General features: G+C 53.2%; 7 protein-coding genes across 7 annotated transcripts; 3 read left to right on the top strand and 4 right to left on the bottom strand.

Moving 5' to 3' along the window:
- Positions 1–1,887: 1,887 nt before the first annotated feature.
- PG998_001352 (glycoside hydrolase family 72) lies at positions 1,888–3,290 on the top strand (the record flags this gene model as incomplete). The annotated part of the gene is made up of 2 exons (XM_066868170.1): positions 1,888–3,006; positions 3,066–3,290. 2 exons carry the CDS (start codon positions 1,888–1,890, stop codon positions 3,288–3,290), a joined length of 1,344 nt encoding a protein of 447 aa, XP_066736585.1.
- Positions 3,291–4,141: 851 nt separating this feature from the next.
- Positions 4,142–6,075, bottom strand: PG998_001351 (uncharacterized protein; the record flags this gene model as incomplete). The annotated part of the gene is made up of 9 exons (XM_066868169.1): positions 4,142–4,290; positions 4,416–4,933; positions 4,993–5,000; positions 5,060–5,159; positions 5,215–5,256; positions 5,313–5,377; positions 5,513–5,552; positions 5,611–5,660; positions 5,743–6,075. 9 exons carry the CDS (start codon positions 6,073–6,075, stop codon positions 4,142–4,144), a joined length of 1,305 nt encoding a protein of 434 aa, XP_066736584.1.
- A 1,287-nt stretch (positions 6,076–7,362) lies between these two features.
- PG998_001350 (Hydrolase tropI) lies at positions 7,363–8,319 on the bottom strand (the record flags this gene model as incomplete). Its single annotated transcript, XM_066868168.1, has 2 exons — positions 7,363–7,997; positions 8,070–8,319. 2 exons carry the CDS (start codon positions 8,317–8,319, stop codon positions 7,363–7,365), a joined length of 885 nt encoding a protein of 294 aa, XP_066736583.1.
- A 278-nt stretch (positions 8,320–8,597) lies between these two features.
- Positions 8,598–9,476, top strand: PG998_001349 (GAF domain-like protein; the record flags this gene model as incomplete). The annotated part of the gene is made up of 3 exons (XM_066868167.1): positions 8,598–8,600; positions 8,680–8,895; positions 8,976–9,476. The coding sequence occupies 3 exons, from the start codon at positions 8,598–8,600 to the stop codon at positions 9,474–9,476; spliced, it is 720 nt and encodes a 239-aa protein (XP_066736582.1).
- Positions 9,477–9,726: 250 nt separating this feature from the next.
- Positions 9,727–10,688, bottom strand: PG998_001348 (carbon-nitrogen hydrolase; the record flags this gene model as incomplete). Its single annotated transcript, XM_066868166.1, has 2 exons — positions 9,727–10,443; positions 10,536–10,688. 2 exons carry the CDS (start codon positions 10,686–10,688, stop codon positions 9,727–9,729), a joined length of 870 nt encoding a protein of 289 aa, XP_066736581.1.
- Positions 10,689–11,200: 512 nt separating this feature from the next.
- PG998_001347 (spermidine synthase) lies at positions 11,201–12,496 on the bottom strand (the record flags this gene model as incomplete). The annotated part of the gene is made up of 5 exons (XM_066868165.1): positions 11,201–11,478; positions 11,551–11,788; positions 11,865–12,157; positions 12,227–12,262; positions 12,466–12,496. The coding sequence occupies 5 exons, from the start codon at positions 12,494–12,496 to the stop codon at positions 11,201–11,203; spliced, it is 876 nt and encodes a 291-aa protein (XP_066736580.1).
- A 4,030-nt stretch (positions 12,497–16,526) lies between these two features.
- On the top strand, positions 16,527–17,890 carry PG998_001346 (G-protein alpha subunit; the record flags this gene model as incomplete). Its single annotated transcript, XM_066868164.1, has 5 exons — positions 16,527–16,644; positions 16,718–16,902; positions 16,988–17,145; positions 17,227–17,485; positions 17,546–17,890. The coding sequence occupies 5 exons, from the start codon at positions 16,527–16,529 to the stop codon at positions 17,888–17,890; spliced, it is 1,065 nt and encodes a 354-aa protein (XP_066736579.1).
- Between the last annotated feature and the right edge of the window lie 1,351 nt (positions 17,891–19,241).

The following is a 19,241-nucleotide window of genomic DNA, read 5'->3' as shown; positions in this document are numbered from 1 at the left end:
AAGATGACGGTTTGCTCCCATCTCCTGTCAGCCTTCAGCTAAACGCCGGCTTTCGTAACCCCGCCCCACCTTGGACCACAAGACAACCGAAATTAGCCTGTGCCATTCTCAATCTTAGCTTTGCGACATTTCGTGATCAAGGGACAGCTCTGAACGCGTAACGTACGCTGGCCAGGTGAAGTGCCTGAGTGCATCTCCAGAACTGTTCAGTGAACTTCTGAGTAAGGAGTGAACCATAGCGGCCTCGGTTGGAGGCAGCAGATGAGTCTGGTTTGTTCGTTCGACGGATACTTGCGTTGGCAATATCCAGCCTCGCTGGTTCCTTCGTATGCGCCCACTTAGGCTTATTCTATCTTGCTTTCTACTGCAGACAGCTGGCCGCCCAACGAGGCCTACGGATGCATGCAATACGTGGCCTGGTGGTTCTGTAACACCCAGCGATCCCACAGGATAGCTTTGGTGCACCTTTCCCAATTGATTTTTGGTCGCCATGCCAGAGGCAAGGTTGTTGAACTGATGTATAGTAGACTGAGTGAGTAAATGGGGGCGGGAGGGCTGGGATCAGCCGGCACTGGCTGCTGGGCCTCTTCAAGGTTGTGATCGCCAAGGATGCTCTAGCTTCAAAATTAAGCATTGTAGAGGAACGAACCTGGCTGGACTCCCGATTGACGATGCCTTGGAATAAAGTGGATCGTGGACTGCGACCTCATGACGACTGCCGCATCCACCTGCTATATACATAAGAACATGTAACCATCATGCTCCACGAGCCCTCCCGGAATGGGTTCTGCTCGAGCCTCAAAGGGCTGGGGTTCCAACCTCGCATGGAGATTGGGTTGCTGGCCAGTCTTCTGGCCAGTCTACCACCTTGTTTTCTGCATGGTAGCAATGCTGCTGGGGCATGGCGTCATTGGGCAAAGGCAGCAGCGAGAGACCTGCTATGTCTGTGTATTTGAAACAATGCAGTCGGGAGACCCGTCGCGAGGGATGGCAGTGCTTCCTAGGGGTTCGGGCTCTTCTGGACAGAGTACCGGACAGAGCACTGGACAGAGCACTGGACAGAACACGAGCGGTACGCGTCTGCGCAGAAGGCAGAAGCTTGTTAGATTACGACGTTACGGATACAGCGAACAGAACAGGCCATCTTCGCATGGGGGTCGGGATATAGCGATGAACATGGACAAATGGACAAGGAGCCGGCTGCATTGCTTCGACAATGCCGCCGATCGCGTTTCCACCGCCGCCCATCAATGCTAACACAACCCCCCCTTCTATGTACATACACACACCTTGATTCGCCGTGTCTCACGGCTTTGCTACTACACACACCACCCTGTGCTCCAAAATAACGAGATTCCAATTCCCAAACACCCGAACCTTCGATTGGGGATTCAGGGGTCAACTGGAATCTTGACTTGTGGGATTCCCGCTGCCCGCCAGCCTGCTGTCACCCTGACGGGCCAATCATGGACAACCCGCTCCTTCAAGGTGCATACCTCGTAATTTAGCACTCCCGTTTGGTCTCCCGTTGAGAGCTTGTTTGGTCTTGACTTCTCCTTGGTTTCCTTGGGTTTTCCTCGGCCCGTCTTCCTTCATATCCCTTCTTTATTCTTTCCTCCTTCTTCCAACTCCAAAAGTCTTTCCATCGACAGACACAATCGCTACTTCCTCTTAACCACTTCTTCTCCCAAGGCAACTCACTCGTTCTGGTTGCCTCTTTACTTATTAGTTACGCCAACCTTGTAATTCTTCTTCGTGCTCGTCTTTTGGGTTTTCTATTAGACCTCCCTCACTCACTTGGGGTAGACTGATTGGCTGTATTTCTTGCCCACGGTTCTTGGAACAAACTCAATTTCCACAAACAACAACACGCAGACAACTGTCACGATGCGATCCTTCGAGGTGCTTTCCACCCTCGCGGCGGCCGGTGTGGTCGTCGCCGGGCCCACGCCTACTGAGCCTGAGCTTGCCAACCGCGCGGCGTCGTTGCCCGCTGTTTCGGCATCCGGAAATGCCTTCTGGGCCGGCAAGGAGCGCTTCTACATCCGCGGCATCGACTACCAGCCCGGTGGTTCGTCCGGCCAGGCTGATCCTCTCGCTGACACTGAGACGTGCAAGCGTGACATCGCCAACTTCAAGGACCTGGGCGTGAACACCATCCGCGTCTACATGGTCGACAACGGAAAGAACCACGACGAATGCATGAAGATGCTGGCCGACGCTGGCATCTACCTGGTGCTCGACGTGAACAACCCGTTGTACTCTATCAACCGCGACCAGCCTGGTCCGTCTTACAATGCCGATTACCTACAGAGCGTCTTCGCTACCATCGACGCTTTTGAGAAGTATGACAACACCCTCGCCTTCTTCTCCGGAAACGAGGTCATCAACGACAAGGTCGAGTCGACCAAGTCTGCTCCCTTTGTTAAGGCCACCACCCGTGACATGAAGCAATACATTGCCAGCCGCAAGTACCGCAAGATTCCTGTTGGTTATTCGGCTGCCGATGTGAGTAAGAACCGCATGCAGACTGCCAACTACTTCAACTGCGGTTCCGATGACGAGCGTAGCGACTTCTTCGCCTTCAACGACTACTCCTGGTGCTCGCCCTCGAGTTTCGAGAAGTCGGGCTGGGACCAGAAGGTCAAGGCCTTCAAGGACTACGGCCTGCCCATCTTCCTGTCCGAGTGGGGTTGCATCACCAATGGCCGCAACTTCGAGGAGCTGTCTGCACTGATGGGCAAGGATATGACCAGTGTCTACTCCGGTGGTCTGCTTTACGAGTACACCAAGGAGGGCAACGGCTATGGTATTGTTGACCCTAAGAGCAAGAACGCCGACAGCCCCGACTTCAAGACTTTCAAGGACGCCCTCGAGAAGTACCCCACCCCCACTGGAGACGGTGGTGCCGCCTCGACCACCCACTCCGTCAAGTGCCCTGCCAAGGACGATGACTGGCTGGTCGAGAACGACTCTCTCCCTGCCATCCCCGATGACGCCAAGAAGGTAATTCGCCCCTCAATAAACTCGACACACGTCAACACAATAGCTAACAATGTATTTAGTACATGAAAGATGGTGCTGGCTCCGGTCCTGGCCTGAAGGGTGCCGGTTCCCAGAACGCCGGTTCCACAAGCACGGGAACCGCCGCCCCTGGCTCCGGCTCCGTGGAAGCTACTTCATCCGGTAAGAGCGCCGGAGGACGACCTGCCCCGCCTATGGACATGTCCATGCTCGCCGTTTCTGGTGTTGCTGGTCTGTTTGTCCTGGCTGGCACCCTTCTGTTGTAAGGGGTCTAGGCGATGGGTTTGGCTGGGTTTCCAGGATTTATTTTTTAGCAAGTACATATTGTATTTCATGATGACCGGCGTTTTCGTTTACACAGCTGGACGAGGTATGGGTCGCGAGGCAGCCAAGCCTCGTATACCTCTTTCGATGGGTATGGTCAAGGGCCCCTTACCACAATTGGGGTATATGTTGCGTACGGGATTTAATTACGGTGCTGCAAAATCTGGTGTCCAGATGACATGTGGTCACAGGCATAGCAAAAATGGCATGTAAATTATATCGAAATTTGTAACCAATTGTCTGATAACTATCTCCCGAGTGTTCGATGACAATGTGACATGTGTAATCAATAGAATTAACACGGATGTGACTTGTTGTATCAGAACAACTCGTCAGCTAAAGCATTCCCGGGGATATGATTAGTAAAGAGCACCATCGCATGGTACTTGTGGTCAAATGCGCATTTCTGATGGCTGCCAAACGTTGTGGATAAAACCGAATCCTATTGAGAATGGCTTTCATGGAGACCTCTGGGCTTCAACGGTTTCACTAATGGAATGTCTGTATGTGCAAGCTAACCTCATATTATAGAGCAAATACTGAACATATACGGGGTATAAGAGTATGTGCCAATACCAAGAATCACTTGAAGCGATGCTGGGGCAGCGGATTATATACACGTGAGTTCTCCCCTCCGATGTGCGCGCTGCCGGCCCAAAGCTAGCAAGACGTTATGGTTTCATCGCCGGGGCGACGATGCCCCCCTCCCGAGATGGTGCATATGCCAGAAGGTTATTCCTTCTCGCACCCCCGTCATATCTCATCATAATGCGTTGTTGATGAGATTTGTGCTTTATTCGGGTTTCCTTGCCTGGATGATCTGGACACGAGTCCAAGGGTGAACCTTTTGTGAAGCAAGCTCCGTTCGTATGCGAGCCAGCAGAAGCTGGATTTGTATAAGAGGCCAGCCTAGGATCTGGCCCAGAGGGTATAGAACGAAACCTAGAGGGTGGGCAAAGAGGAGCGCCAATCGGTCAGCGTGTTTACACGAAAGCGAGAAAGAACGGGCACCCGATTGCTCTCTGCTCTCATGTCAAAGAGCAATGCAAGCATTCCAAAAGACCTACCCTCTATGCCTTCCATACAGGCAGCGTGCTGGAAACCGCCAATCTCGCGAGTTTTCCTGTCTCCAAAACTACCCGTCAAGGGCTTCTTGAGGTTGGTCTCCTGAAGATCGACGAAGCCGGCCGCTCTCATGGACCTCATTATGGTCTGTTGGCTCAGTAGGTCCATCGGCCGGCCCATACGACGGCCGGCATCCACGAGGTAATCGTACATGGCAACTATGGCCATGCCCGGTCGGACGGATCCGTCGTCACTATGTGCCCTCAGGTCCGAATGGAAGGTCTCCACCCAGCCCCCGGGCTTACAGCACTTATACGCTTCGCGGAAAAACGCATCCCAGTCTTTGACGCAGCCTTCGAGAGAACGGAGGTATATAAAATCAAAATGATCTGGTTGGTATGTCCACTCCTGGGTTATGTCGTCTATTTCGAACAGGACATTTGGCGGTATCCAAGCGGGCTGGATAGGCGACAGGTCTACGCCCCTTACCTGAGCGTTGGGGTAAGCATCTCCGAAATCGCTGGACGTCAGATTAGCATCGTAGAAAAGACGGCAACGCTGGAAGAGGAAGAGATATACATAGCCCACTACGCAAAGAAGAAAAAGTTAGTATCGTCCAGAAGGATGCAACAGTCAACCAACTTACTTGTCCGATTCCCGTACCAACATCGAGGACGTTTTGGACGTTTGCCGGTATGGGGGCGAGAAATAGCTTGCCGTTTAGTAACAACAAGTTTGCATGATGTCTGTAGAGCATTTGTCAAGATAAAGCCTGTAACGGCCTGGCGAGTCAAAACTTACGCATACTCTGCATGCAGATTTTGTTGCTCGTCGTTAGGCTGCCTGCGAGATATCTCAGCGACTTAGTCGTCATGACTACCGTACTTTCAGCAGCTTACCAATACTCTGTATTGCTGTCTCCGCGGATGCTATGATATCTCCGTCCGTTGATTATGCGGTACTTCTCGGCGTTAGCACTATTATTTCGGAAAACGACCGCCAGGTTTCAGGAGAGTAAAAGAGCATCTCTGCGAAGAACCGCTACACCCAACCCCTCCGAGACGCTGGAACAGAAAAGAATGAAACCAAGAAGTCGTACCTGTAATACGCTCGAAGATAGCGACTGTGTCGAGCTGGCACTATTCTCTCCGCATTAGTATGGCACAATCAGACGACATCAGTGGCAGTTGTAATTACCTGTCGTCTCCAAGTGCCGAGTCTGCATCGTCAAAGTTACGATCGTGATCCTATGACAGGATACCAGGTATAAGCCTTCTGTCTTCCAAAGTGTGATGGTCTGCATTGCAACAGAGCCGAGGAGCTAATTACCGGCTGGGCCCAGTCCAAATCCGCGACGCTTCCATTCGCTATAGGTGTAGCATCGTCGGAACTTAGTGAGGCGTTATCAGAGGCGGCCTCTCCATCCAGAGTCCCGCCGCTCGCACCCGGGCTCGGATAGCCTTGGCCCGGCCCATCTGCCCTGCTCAGCCCACTCCCCGGCACCTCGACCTCTTCGCCATCAGTGCGAGAAACACTGTCCTTGGATTCGTAGGCAACAGGTCCGTCGGCGGACGAGGAAGCCTCAATGATATGGGCATCAGAGTCTCTCTCAATCCTTGAATGGCCGTTCTTAGGTAAAGACCCGGCGACCTTCTCCGTCATAATCGAGTCCGGGATTGACGGCAATTGGCGTTGGAAAGAAAGCCGGATGTATAAGTGACAAGAAGCGGTGTGTCTAGGAGATTGCGTGTCGTCACTGGCAATATTCACATATTGAACCGAATCAAATCCCTGACTGAGGCTCAGCCGTCCGCTCCACGTGTTGTCTCCCTTTTTCCCTCTCTTCTCAATTAAAACCCGGGGCTTCAGCTATGGTGAGTGTTGTGACATGTCCTGGGTTGTGTGAATGGCGAACCACATTGTCGGGTTGAAGAGTGGCTTGACCTAATGCCTCTGGGCGGCTAGGGGATTAATAAAAGGGAATTGATGAGCGGTGGACTTTTCGGGCTTTTGCGAATCCTGAAAGTTGGTTGAATAGGAACCAACTTCTTCAGTTGCTCCGCCGTACCGATGCATTTTGACACCACACGCACACAACACAACACACACACACATACACGCACTGCGGGTCGGCCAATGGGGCCCAGTGCTCCCCCTTCGTGCCGATCACACTCCAGGGGAACCTTGGGCGCCGGGGGTTCTAGGCCCCCTCGAAGGATTCCCCTCGCATAGCCAACGAAGCCGGTCCCTGGCGACGTTTCCTCCCTCTACAGTTCAGTCTCAGGCAAATCACGCCTGGGGTCGGGCCGGAGTCATGACCGTTAAAGTCGGCGCCGGTCGTCATGAGAACTGGAGAATAAGCGCTGTCAGTGTTGCAAATCTCAAGGCCAGTAGTGGGACTGTCTAGGACGTACGTAAAAACGGAACCTTCCATCATAAGATTTACGGAGATTGCCGAGAGAGGGCAAAAGGCATCAGAACCACCTGCCACCCCGACTCCTGCCCGACGAACCACGGCAGGTCGGCTGTCGAAACCTGGTCTTTGAAGTGCACGGTACTTTGTCTTGAATTCGTTCATTGATTCAGGCCGAGCGAGAGTCATGATTGTCTGTGGCGTGTTTGCTGTAGCATGCTTGCACTCACTCCCCTTGACGCCGAGGCTCCGAGCATGGGGTATGTATATAGCCATCAGCTCGTGTGCGCTTAGCTGCAAGTATCACTACATAAACGTAAATCATGGCCACTTGATATCATCACTTGTTTTGACAACGAACTACCATTTGTTCCGATATTGACGCGGCGTCATGCACGCAAGCGAAGAATACGGGACACCGCACTTAAATCACGACATGCGAAAGGAGAAGAGCGCAACACTGGTAGACAAGATATCTGGCCTCTTGGCCCGTCGGAGCGAATGCCTTCGCGAGACCGCAAAAACACCACAATCCGTCAATGCAGTTGTTTGGTGAACCAACGCACCGCCTGGTCTTCGGCCCGTAGGCCCATTTCTGCCTGCTTCGGGTCGTTCGGGTCGCCTCGATTTGCAAAACCATGCCTCGCGCCCTCGTAGACAATAACTTCATGTGCCACCTCCTCGTTGGCCTCGAGGATCTGCGTCAGCTTTGCCATATTCTCTCTGCCCATTAAAGTGTCATCCGGCCCGTTGGCGACGCTAAGTGGCAATCGGACGGACAGGATGTCCGAGGGTATCGAGACAGAGGATGGATGAGCCGTGAAGCCGCAGTCGACCAGTGGCATCTCTTCCGCAGACCCTGGTGGAGCTACCCGAGTCTCGAGGTTGTCTTGAGCCAAGAAAATGGCATAGTAACCACCCCAGCAGAAACCAGCCACGCCAATCTTCAGGCCATGGGATTGAAAGGGTGGCGGGCTCGCGCGTAGGTCTTGGAAGAAGCTGATGATCCGTGGCTTTGCTACGGATCGTCTGGCCCAGAATAGGAACGGGAGCATCGCGACAATCGTCTTCAGGGCCCAATATGGCTTCGAGACAAGAGTGGTGTACCAGTCTGGAGATGGCCCCATAAGCCCGTCAATATCGGCCAGGACGGATTGATGTGGTGCCGCCCCTTCGGTTGCAACGTGGTCAGTACATCGGGCGTTGATAACCACCGACTATGTGGCCAGGGAGATATTCTAACCGTCCATGAAATCGGGCAGATAAACAAGGAAGTCTCCCCGTTTGGCATAACTGTCTGCTAGCGCCCGGCTGTTCCGCAATTCCCAACCAAAGCCATCAGAGATGATGACAATGAGGGCTTTCGGCTCGGTGCCCGCTTCCGGCTTGGCAACATAGGTTGGCAAGCCGTGAATACGCTCGACATGGCCGGTTGTGACTGCGTCGCCGTGCAGTGTTCCGGTGAAGCAGTCTCGGCAATAGCCCGTAGACATCGTGGGTGGTGGTTTACGAGGAAGTCCAAGTGGGGTTTTGGTTAGGTAAGTCAAGTCGGTCGGTCAGTTTACGATTGACGAGAGATGATGGGTGGTGAGCTCTCTCCCCCACAAACGGTCCTTTCATAGCGCGTTGTCAAAATCTTCTTAAAATGTGTGCTCAGGTGTCGAGAGGCTGTCGGTGAACGGATGGACTGTCGCCCCGAAGCTTTTTTATTTTGGACTGGACCTTGACTTGATACAAGTGACTGGAACAAGATAACACATACACGTTCAAAATGGTTAGTGTCCTCGGTCCGTCTGCTCTGTCTGTGACAGGCCAGTCACAGGTCACTGGCCTCTTCACTCACACACCACTAGGTACACGCAGACGCCTCCAACTTTGCCCAGGGTGTGACGAAACAGCAGGCCTACGACCAAGTCCTGCTGCAAGCTGAGGGTCTGTTTGACGGCCAGCGTAATTGGGTTAGTTTCGTCTTGGGATACATCTCCAACTTCCATCGAGTGCACGATTGCCTCTTGCTGGAAACAGATGCAGAAGACAAAGTTAACCCATCACCTTTGGACATAGGTCTGGTGAGCGAGCACCTTCTTCGACCAAAGGGGGCGCCTAATGGTATCAACATGACGATTTCTACGCATAATCTAATAGCAAGGCCAGTAACCTTTCCAACGCCGCTTCGTTGCTATGGCACGCGTACAAGTCCCTTCCCGAGCCTAGCACCCACGTCAACTGGGCAGGTACAGTGCCCCTTCAACTCCATGGCTTCTCTTCTCTCACCTTTCTCACGAGATGGCCCTTCGTTGCAGGTTTCTACACGCTGGACGTGACTGCGTCGCCAGCCAAGCCACGGCTCATACTAGGCCCTTTCCAGGGCAAAGTCGCCTGCCAGACCATCTACTTTGGCCGCGGCGTGTGCGGCGCCGCCGCCTCGTCGCGGACCACGCAGCTGGTGCGCGACGTCGACCAGTTCCCTGGCCACATCGCGTGCGACGGCGACAGCAAGAGCGAGATCGTAGTGCCCATCGTCGTGGACGATAAGGTAGTGGCCATCATTGATATCGACTGCGCCGTGCTCGACGGCTTTGACGAGATTGACCAGGCCGCTTTGGAAAATCTGGCGGCACTCCTGGCCAAGGGCTGTGACTGGTCTTAGGGCTTCAAGGTGGAAAGAACTTGACAAACTTCGAGATATTCTAGAAAGGCGCTTAAGTATAGATCGGATTCCCTCGGGGCGGTTTCTTCTCTTCTTAGCTTTGACGATGCGTAACAACCAGAAATGAAACCCACTCCAAAATATCGCATACCTTAACATCACTGGGCCTCTGACTCCCCGGCTGCCTTGAGTATGGGAATATATTTTATTTACAAGCAGGGCAGACAATACGCCCACAATGCCGTAGGTTTCACTCTTCAAATCGTACCTTACCCTGGCTTACGTCGGGGTATACATCGAAACGCCTCTGGCCCATAAGAGGGATATTCTTCCTCGTCTCCTCGATTTTGGCGTTGTCCAGCTCCCAACTCACCGTGGTCTCTGCCTCGTCGGCCTCGACGAGGACCTGCGCCATGGGGTCGACAATCAGACTGTGGCCCCAAGCGTGGTAGCTGGCGGTCTCGTCGCGCGCGGGGCTGCACATGGCGACGTAGATCTGGTTGTCCATGGCGCGGGCCTGGCCCTGCAGGCGCCAGTGCAGCGGGCCCGTCGTCGTGTTGAAGGCGCCCGGATAGATGAGAGCGAAGCAGCCCTTGCGCGCGGCCACGGTCGCCAGCTCCGGGAACCGGATGTCGTAGCAGATGGCCACAGCGATGCGCCCGTAGTCGGGCAGGTCCACCAGCGTCACCTTGTTGCCCGGCGAGAGCACGTCGCTCTCGCGGAATGTGATCTTGCCGGGTATGTCGATGTCGAACAGGTGCACCTTGCGGTGGCTAGCGAGCAGGCCGCCGTCGGGCCCGAACGTCAGCGACGTGTTGTAGTATTTCTTGTTCTTCTTCCCGTCGTCGTTATCTGGCCCGCCCGATGCCGAAGCCGTCGATTCTGGGCCCACCTCGGGGATCGAGCCACCGATGAGATATGCTTTCGCCTCGGCTGCCATGGCCGACAAAGCGTGGAAGGAGGGGGACTGATCGCGCGGAGGGGGGTTGGCAGCAGCGTCTCGGCGTAGGCGGGGAAGTAGTCGCAACCGTAGGGGGAGTTGAAGCATTCGGGCAGTACGATGATCTTGGCGCCGTTGCGCGCGGCCTCGAGCACCTTGTCGCGCGCGTGCGACAGGTTGGCGGCCTTGTCCGACCCGCTGGCGAGCTGGATGCATGTCAGCTTCACGGGCTTCTTGAGCACCGGAGATGACGGGGCGGCATTTGTTGCCATTGTGCGTGTTAATGACAAGGACGGTGCAAGTTTTCTGAGGAGAACTGGGGACCGCAGAAATGGCCTCATGGTGGTTGGTAAGAAGACATAGCCAGCTATATAGGTAGGTAGGTACACAGGTAGATGCCATTGGGGGGAGCGAGAGGGGCAGTCAGATAAGCCCGCGGCGATAGTGGGGTGTCGGTGATGCAATCCCACCCGAGCCAAGTATGATAGAGAAGTTGAGATTTCTGATGTTGATCTGCTTTTGACTATCATTGGGCTGCTCTCTCACCTCACTGCCGGGTATCGAGTCGAACGGAATATAGCCTGGAAGACATAATCAATTGATTGCACATTAGATCAGTTCTCTGCCTAAGACGATGTGTAGGCACAGAGCCTGCTAGACAACAGGATCTAAATTTTTACGATTTTTATTTCTTCGACCAATCCCATGCTAGGAGGATAGATAATTCCCCGTCCAGCTCCCAAACTATGAAGCGGCATCCCATGCCTTTCCCAAGAAGAAGCTCCTATTTAAGGGCCTCGGCGGCAAAGTTGGGAAGAATGAAGGCAGCCTCGTGGATCTTGGAGTTGTAGTACCTGCAGAGCTTGACCTCCTCTTCAGGCGACCATTTTCGCAGGGGTGTCTTGACATCACGGCCAGCCTCCTTGCAGCAGACCATGAAGCCGATCTGGCCAGATGGGTAGGTGGGTATGGTTGTGAAACCATACTCAGCTACAGGGAACACTTCCTTGCAGTCCTTCTTCAACTTGGTAATGAGAGGAAGGTGAAGCCACTGGCTCTCGGCTGTTTGTTGTGGTTAGCAGAAAGTACGAAATCTTGAGATGGTGGCATGCCGTTGGACTTGTAGGTACGAACCTTGGGTGGTGATGACACCGCCATCTCTCAGAGCGGCATGCAGAAGCTGGAAGTAGGGCTTTTGAAACAGGCTCTCGGCGGGGCCCTCTGGGTCAGAGGAGTCGGTGATGATAACATCAAAGCAGTTCTTGTAGTCGTCCAAGAACTTGAAGCCATCGCCAACGTGAACCTTACTCTTGGGGTGCTTGTAACCCTCGGCCATCTTGGGCAGGTATTCCTTGGAGAGGCGGATGACGGCCTGTTGCATTGTTAGCATGCGGTTACCCTGACTCGCTAATAGAAGATAGATAGATAGTATATGAGCCAAAACGTACCTCGTCGATGTCGCACAGGGTAGCCTCTTCGACGCACTCGTGCTTGACAACCTCACGGAGGACACCGCCATCGCCACCACCGATTACCAAGACCTTCTTGGGGTTGGGGTGCGAGTTCATGGCCAGGTGGGTGATCATCTCCTGGTAGGAGTACTCGTCATACTCGGTGCACTGGATGACATTGTCCAGGACCAGGACGTTGCCGTGCTTCTCAGACTCGAAGATCAAGACGTCTTGGTACTTGCTCTTCTCGTGGTGGAGCACCTTCTTGACCTTCAGGGTCATAGCCTGGCCTGCTGAGGTGTAAGTAATGAGAATGGCTCAGGCTCAGCGGTGAGTGTAACACGGCGATATAAACTTACCGGCCCACATCTCAGAGATCTCTCTGAACCAGCCATCTGATCAACTATTAGCCGAGCGTCCCTTTGCCAACGCGAAGATGAGTGAGGTGTATAGAGAAACCAGGGAAAGGGGACCCATGTCGGCGAAGATAAGAATCTACTCCCGCTCCTGGTTGACCCCTCCAAGCTTGGTTGGTCCAGGGTATCACCAGAAGAGCAGATGCTATTGCCAGCAACAACACAGGCTTCAGGCAGCTTACCCTTGATCGTGGGGTGCGTAATCTCAGACATCTCGTATACCGGTGTTGTATGATGGCAAGAAATTGTTTGTCGTGAAGGTATGATGATTTTCTTTGTTGTTTTGTCCGGATATGAGGGGAACCAACTAGTTGGAGGACTGTGGAGTTGGTGCTGTCGTTTCTGGGTCCAGTTTGTGTGAGCGAGAACTGATTCTGCCCTTTTGAAAAATTTTAGCCGTTGAGCGAATAATTGCATCTGAACATAGACGGTCTCCGCAAGCAGCCGATGGTCTGCCCAAAAGTCTGCCCAACTGCCAACCTTGCTTAACCCGGGCACGGCGGTTTCGCGTAGACATACCACATACCTGCGTCGAACCACAGTCTAAACTACTAGTATGTCTTATCGATACAAGGGGGTTCGAGGCTATACGGCGTAGGGGATATCTAATATCCTCTTAGCAGTATCGTCTCTACAGGACAGGACAGTGCGTGGTTAATCTAGGTTCTACGCTACGCGTGCAGTGTCGGTAGCACCAGGCATCCACAAACGTTGATACCCAATAACTAAAACTGACTTTGCTGTTGGACGATGCGGGAGTCATGAATGTGGCCTTCGGCTCATCGAAGGATGTGTGAGATTAATGTACTAATGAATATGATATGGACTAGAGTCTCACCACCTACCAAGCTACTCATGTTTTGACACCACGTGCGTCGGTTATACTTACATATCTAGCTCAGATTCCAATGCTTACCTTTTATGGTGTTGTGTGCATACACTACCAAGCACCACCGGGAAAACGTGGAACAGAAAAGGTGGCTTTCTAGAAGCCAGCACGGGCAGCTGCTGGTCTCAGATTACCTCACTAAACATGGCACCTATGTACTGCGCCGGCGGAATCGTCACGGATATCGCGTATCGCCCTTTAGCGCTTGCGGGCCGGTTCCGCTTTGGATTCCATCATGGCGTCTCAGCCCACAACTAGTTGCGCAGTCCGAGGGACGCTGCTTGCTGCCGTTGGTTGTTGTGACTTATTATCGCCGAGTCGCCGTGGCCTTCACTTCCTGTAAGCTTGAGGTTATGCCTACATGCAGAGAATACAAGATTGACTCATGGCCAAGGCAGGCATGGCGTGTTGCTATACAACCCGATCAACTGCCCGTACCTGCCAATGACTCCCTGCTATGCATGTCAGACAGACTCGCCAGCCCTCGCAAGAAACGCAGGCCAATGCGTTCGTCATTGAACGGTACTAAGCTGACGTTAGCACGGACGACTGGAATCTGGGTTTGGCATTGGTGATCAAAAGTTGCCCGAGATCACTTCTAACCTGTTGCAAGCTTGACCTGTCTACATAACTATTTAAAGACCATTCTTTAGCTGACTCCCTGGAAGCTGCCGGCTGCCTCGTTGACTCCCAGCGTGCCGGCATGCCTAAGAAGCCGGGAAGCTGGCCGTCGATAAACACTCCTTGACAAGGGAAAGGGGGGGCGAGTCGGTTACACATAAACATGGCTAATAAGATGCGCACCCAGCAGCAACCAACCGCCTTACACCACCTTGCTTTCTTTGCTCACGTACACGCATATAGCAAAGATAGTCAGTCGTATTGGGGGCTGTTTCTGGCACTGTCTCGTATTACCATTCCCTCCATGTACCTAATAAGCCAGGATACCGCAGCAGCCTGTCTCAGGAATCTACGACGACGTCTCCCTCCGGTTGATGGGTCGGGCGTACATCCATCAAGGGTTCTTCGGAAGGTGATTGCGCCCCAGCGGATACCGGGCGCCACTGTAGCTGGCTGGCTTGCGCACTAAAGTACATGTTGGATTGCACCGATGCCTGTGCCGCCGGCAGCCAGGCTCATCAGCCGGCGTTGACGAGAAGCAAGGCTTAGTGTTCTCAACTTACCTAGGAATGTGGCCTAGGAGTACTATAGATCCGGTTGCGCATTACCTGGCAGCTGGGGGAGGGGGTGGTTCTCCTCCTTGTTCATGCATACTTGCAATGAGGTGGGTCGACAGTATAATGGAAGCCATTGTGTACTAATATATCTTAGGACCGTATGTATTAGCAGGCAGACACCTGGCACAAATGGCAACGCGATAAATCAATGCCACAATACCGTTGCGAGACTAGTGCAAGATGGATGTGAACTCCATCGGATTCTGTACTAACTACTATTTGTGAAGCAGTCCATGTACTCGGCCACCCCACCTGGCTGCAGAACCATGTGGTTGCTTCTGCCTCTCCCCAAAAAAGAACATTCGTCGACATGGAGAAGAAACAGTCGTAAGCAGATCGCACCCTTTATTACCACGTGCTCTTAGCGGATGAGCCGGCTTCTCGGCCTGCATCGTGGGCGGAGATGGATAGACTGCTTGCTTGTAGTGAGTTGTTTCCTATGTCGCGTCGACTGACGAATTGACGATCTCTTTCTCACCTGCTGTGCTTGCACAATGAAATTAGAAGGGTTCTGGCGATGCTGGATGGAGTCCGGTACCAACTGCGATGGGAAGCTTGACCCCCGTTCCGACCCTTGCAAGCTGCCTTTAGCGTCCCTTGGGCAGCATGGTATCCCCAAGCCCCCCATCCATCATGCAGACGAGGACTGGACGAGGAGTCTCTTGCCCATTCGCTTATTCCGCCATAGTGTTTTATCTTGCCATGAGTTTGCTGAGAATCAACAGGCCTCGTCTTTGCTTTTCTGCCCCATCCCAGGCCTATAGATGAGGTCCCGTCCATCTCCAGCCTCGTGTTTCTGCCAGTACGCTTTTTGCTGTGCACCCACAGCCGTGAGATCCAGCATGCAACGCATCATGGATGGCTAGGCGTCTAGGCGTGTGTGTACGGTGGTGTATGTACGTTGTAACGGACTACATACAGCAAGTACACACATACATACATGCGTACAATAGGTCAACCCGGCATGGCCCAAGAGGAGCCCGCCCACTTGCATTGGACACCTGGGAAGGCCCATGGCCGATCGCTTGCTAAAAAGGAAGATGCGCAGGACTGTTGTCTGGTCGGAGAAACAGGCTGACAATACATATGTATGGCTACGAACCGTGTGTACGTATTCGGTCAAACAGTCTGCAAAAGGCCCCCGACCCAAGAGACCCAAGACCTTGATCTGGGTCTTGGTCTTGGTCTTGGAACCAAATGCTGTGCCTGAGGTCGCACGCTCTAGCAGCAGCAGATACCCGCGCTGCCATGTATGTATTATTTGCCGGCTGGGTTTTTTTTTAAACAAACTGGACCCCCTAAAAACGGTCGCATCGGATTCTAGTTCAGCCTACCTGCTATCTCTACAGTAGTTTCTGCTCGGGCTATTCTCGCCTTTGCTTTTTCTTCTTCTGGGTTTTGTTCTTTTGCTTCTTCTTCGTCTTGTAAGACCAGTGGGCTTAAAGAAACAAGTCTCACAGTTAGTTTCGTTGGCTGGCTCTATACACCTCCTTGCACATCTATCACATCTCATCTCACCTCGTCTGCTCCTCAACCCCATAGCCCATAGCCCATACATAGCTGCAGCTCCGTGTTCCGTTCTCCGTTCTCCAGTTCATGCTTGACCAAGAACTAGCCTGCAGACGCACAGTCCCGGCTACTCACTTGCGCTACCGCTAGGCATAGACGCCAGTTCGCCGGCTCTTCCATCTGGCAGACGCTGGCTGCTACACGTCCGGCCTGCCATAACAATCAAACTGGCAGTCTCGAGTTCAAAGCATTCTGCCAACTGATGCTGCTGTGCCTATCGCAACCTGACTTCCAACCGCAGCCGACCTTTACACCGATCGCGTGGACCTCAGACCATTAGGCTGTTAAATTGGCGGGAGCTGCTACCCACTATTTCCCCGTCTCCATCCGGCCACTGACTCGTTTTTGAGTCTCCCCTTTACCAGTGTGTTGGACTTTCTTCCACCTGTTCCAGGCAAAAAACAACAACGACCGAGCTGCGCTCAAGACGTGACCAAATCCGCATACCTCTCGCCACCGCAAGACCGGCCTTGTACCCCCGACGCGACCGTTTGTTCGACGCGACAAGGCATCTCCCTGCGGGACCAGCACCTGACGACTGGTCAGAATGTGTTTCGGCAGCCGGAAACAGGACGAGGAGGGGATCAACCGTACGCGCGAGCTGGATCGAATAATCCGTCAAGATGAGAAGCGACTGGCGAGAGAAGTCAAGCTCCTGCTACTAGGTATGTATCTGGACACAAAGGGAGCGTGGCGCTTTTGGGAGTGCGCGGCATACTAACCGAAGGCGCGGAACAGGAGCTGGCGAGTCAGGCAAATCGACGGTTCTAAAGCAAATGAAATTGATATATGCGCAAGGCTTCAGCAAAAACGAAAGGTTAGAAGGCAAGCCGGTGGTGTTCAACAACGTTGTGCAGTCCATGCGGACCATCTTCGACGTTATGACGGACCAAGGGATTGAATTCGAGAACAAGGACAACGAGGTAAGGAATGGTCTCGGTTCTCTTCGGATTGTAGTAGTGGAAACCCGGCATGGAACGCTGACCAATTGTTTCTTACACATGACAGAAAAACCAGGCGATAGTTCTTGCCGATCACGAAATCTCGCCCAACGACTCGCTGCCAGAAGAGTACCTCGACCCAATCAAGTCGCTGTGGGGCGATGCCGGTGTGCAGAGGGCCATTCTTAAGGGGAATGAATATGCCCTGCATGATAACCTGGGATAGTACGTCCAAGATGCTCCCGCCCTTCGGTATCGAGTGGTGTATGTCTCGTTGAGAAACCCTGCTGACACCAACAACTGAAGTTTCTGTAACGATCTCGACCGACTGTGGCAGAAGAGCTACATCCCCGACGACCAAGATCTTCTGCGCTCCCGACTGAGGACGACGGGTATAACAGAGACGATTTTTGATCTGGGCCAGCTCACCTATCGCATGTTTGATGTCGGTGGTCAGCGATCGGAGCGGAAGAAGTGGATTCACTGTTTTGAGAACGTCAACTGCCTATTGTTTCTGGTCGCCATCAGCGGATACGACCAATGCCTGGTGGAGGACAAAGACGGCGTGAGTTCACCTGGGCGAGTAGTTACGCGGTGCCGTGGCGGATGACTAACGAGGCAACAGAACCAAATGAACGAGGCCCTCATGCTATGGGAATCGATAGCCAACTCGCATTGGTTCACGAAATCGGCGCTCATCCTCTTCCTCAACAAGATGGATCTCTTCAAGGAGAAGATTGCGGCAAGCCCCATCACGAGTCACGGCTTCGTTGACTACCAAGGCCCGGTCGACGACTGGAAGCAGGCCAGCAAGTACTTCATGGACAAGTTCCGAGCTCTCAACCGAAACCCCGAGAAGGAAATCTACGGGCACTTCACCAACGCAACTGACACCAACCTCCTGAAGATCACCATGGGTTCTGTGCAGGATATGATCATTCAGCGCAACCTCAAACAGCTCATACTGTGAGTCAATCAGCAATTATGTGGGTTTCCTGGCGGTTCACTTGGCTTCTGCAACCCCATTGCAAGCGCAATCCAGGTGGAGTCGTCACAATACCATGCATCACAAAACGACTCTCCTCTTCGGGCTTTGGGACTGGCTGTCCTGTGTCCCCAAGCATGCCCAGGCCCTGGTAAAACGTACCCTCGCGATCAAGATACGAGTCGAAAGCGCCCTGGCTGACATTCTTGGAAGGATATAATGTGGCGCGCCCTGCTGTACAAATCACCATCCAGAGCCCGCTCGACCATTCGATTCTGTTCACGACGCCATCCAACGAGACAATATCCCCGATAGTTTCGCCATCTCTTCTATCATTTGCTACACAAGCCCACCTTTCTTCTTTTTTGGATGTCTATACTATATGGGAAGCGCACATGGTACACAGACTCGGAAAGCGGCGCGCGGTCGACCAAATTGAGATCATTGATACCCATTGAAGGGTCGCGCTCTGGCGCCTCCCCACAGGCATGGTTACGGTCCCTTTCTTCAGGAGAGTACAGCAGCTTCAGCGCAGCAGGCTGTGAGGGCTCGGGAGGTTGGGTTTCTCCTGCGTCGAGCAGGCAGGGAGCGGTCTGTTAGACCTCGACAACGGTTCGCTATCGTTTTTTGTTGTTTTTTTCTAACGATCGATACCTCTTGACGTTTCTTCCTTTTTATTATTATTTACCAGCTGTGAATATAGCATCACGAATAACGGCGTGAGCGAAGTCGATGTAAAATAGATAATACCTTTCAATAAAGGGGGGCCAAAGGGGCGCCCTCAACCTCACTGCTGAATATATTCGCAACTCGGGTCGAAATCCACACCTGCTTGTAAACTTGCTGGATGGTTCCCAGCAACGACCAGTACATATATGAATTCCTGTTGGTCCAGCCGGTTCGAATCCTAGCTCCCGTCCCCGCTGCGTTGCGTCGATCAAGCTGCGGTCCGCTCTCCAATTTAGCGCGTGGGGAAGAGATGGGGTTCCGGATCGTTCTGGAGAAGGGGGGGGTAGGGTCGTCGCTCCCGTCGTACTTACTGCACCTCCTCCGCTGGCTGGCGGCTGTCGTCTTGTATATCGCAGAGGCAGATACGACCAAGTAGATGCCTCGTCGAATGGGCTGTGGAAACGAGGTTCGGGGGAGCTAAGCTAGTCCGTCATCATTGAGACCTTGGCCAATCACAGGGAAGGTGCATTCAGCCGGGGCAACAACAAAAAACGGCCAATGTAAACATCAGAGTCAGAGTCAACACTGTACTATACTGTACTTACGACCTTGAAGCCAGAAGATGTCAATCGTTTGGGCCGTGAGGTAGGCAACACAAGTGTCGATC

Source organism: Apiospora kogelbergensis (assembly GCF_038363985.1).
Source record: "Apiospora kogelbergensis strain CBS 113332 chromosome Unknown utg000001l_segment0_segment0, whole genome shotgun sequence".
Taxonomy (NCBI): Eukaryota; Fungi; Ascomycota; class Sordariomycetes; order Amphisphaeriales; family Apiosporaceae; genus Apiospora; species Apiospora kogelbergensis.
Note: the sequence above shows the minus strand (reverse complement) of the source record. Positions and strands in the feature narration are given on the sequence as shown.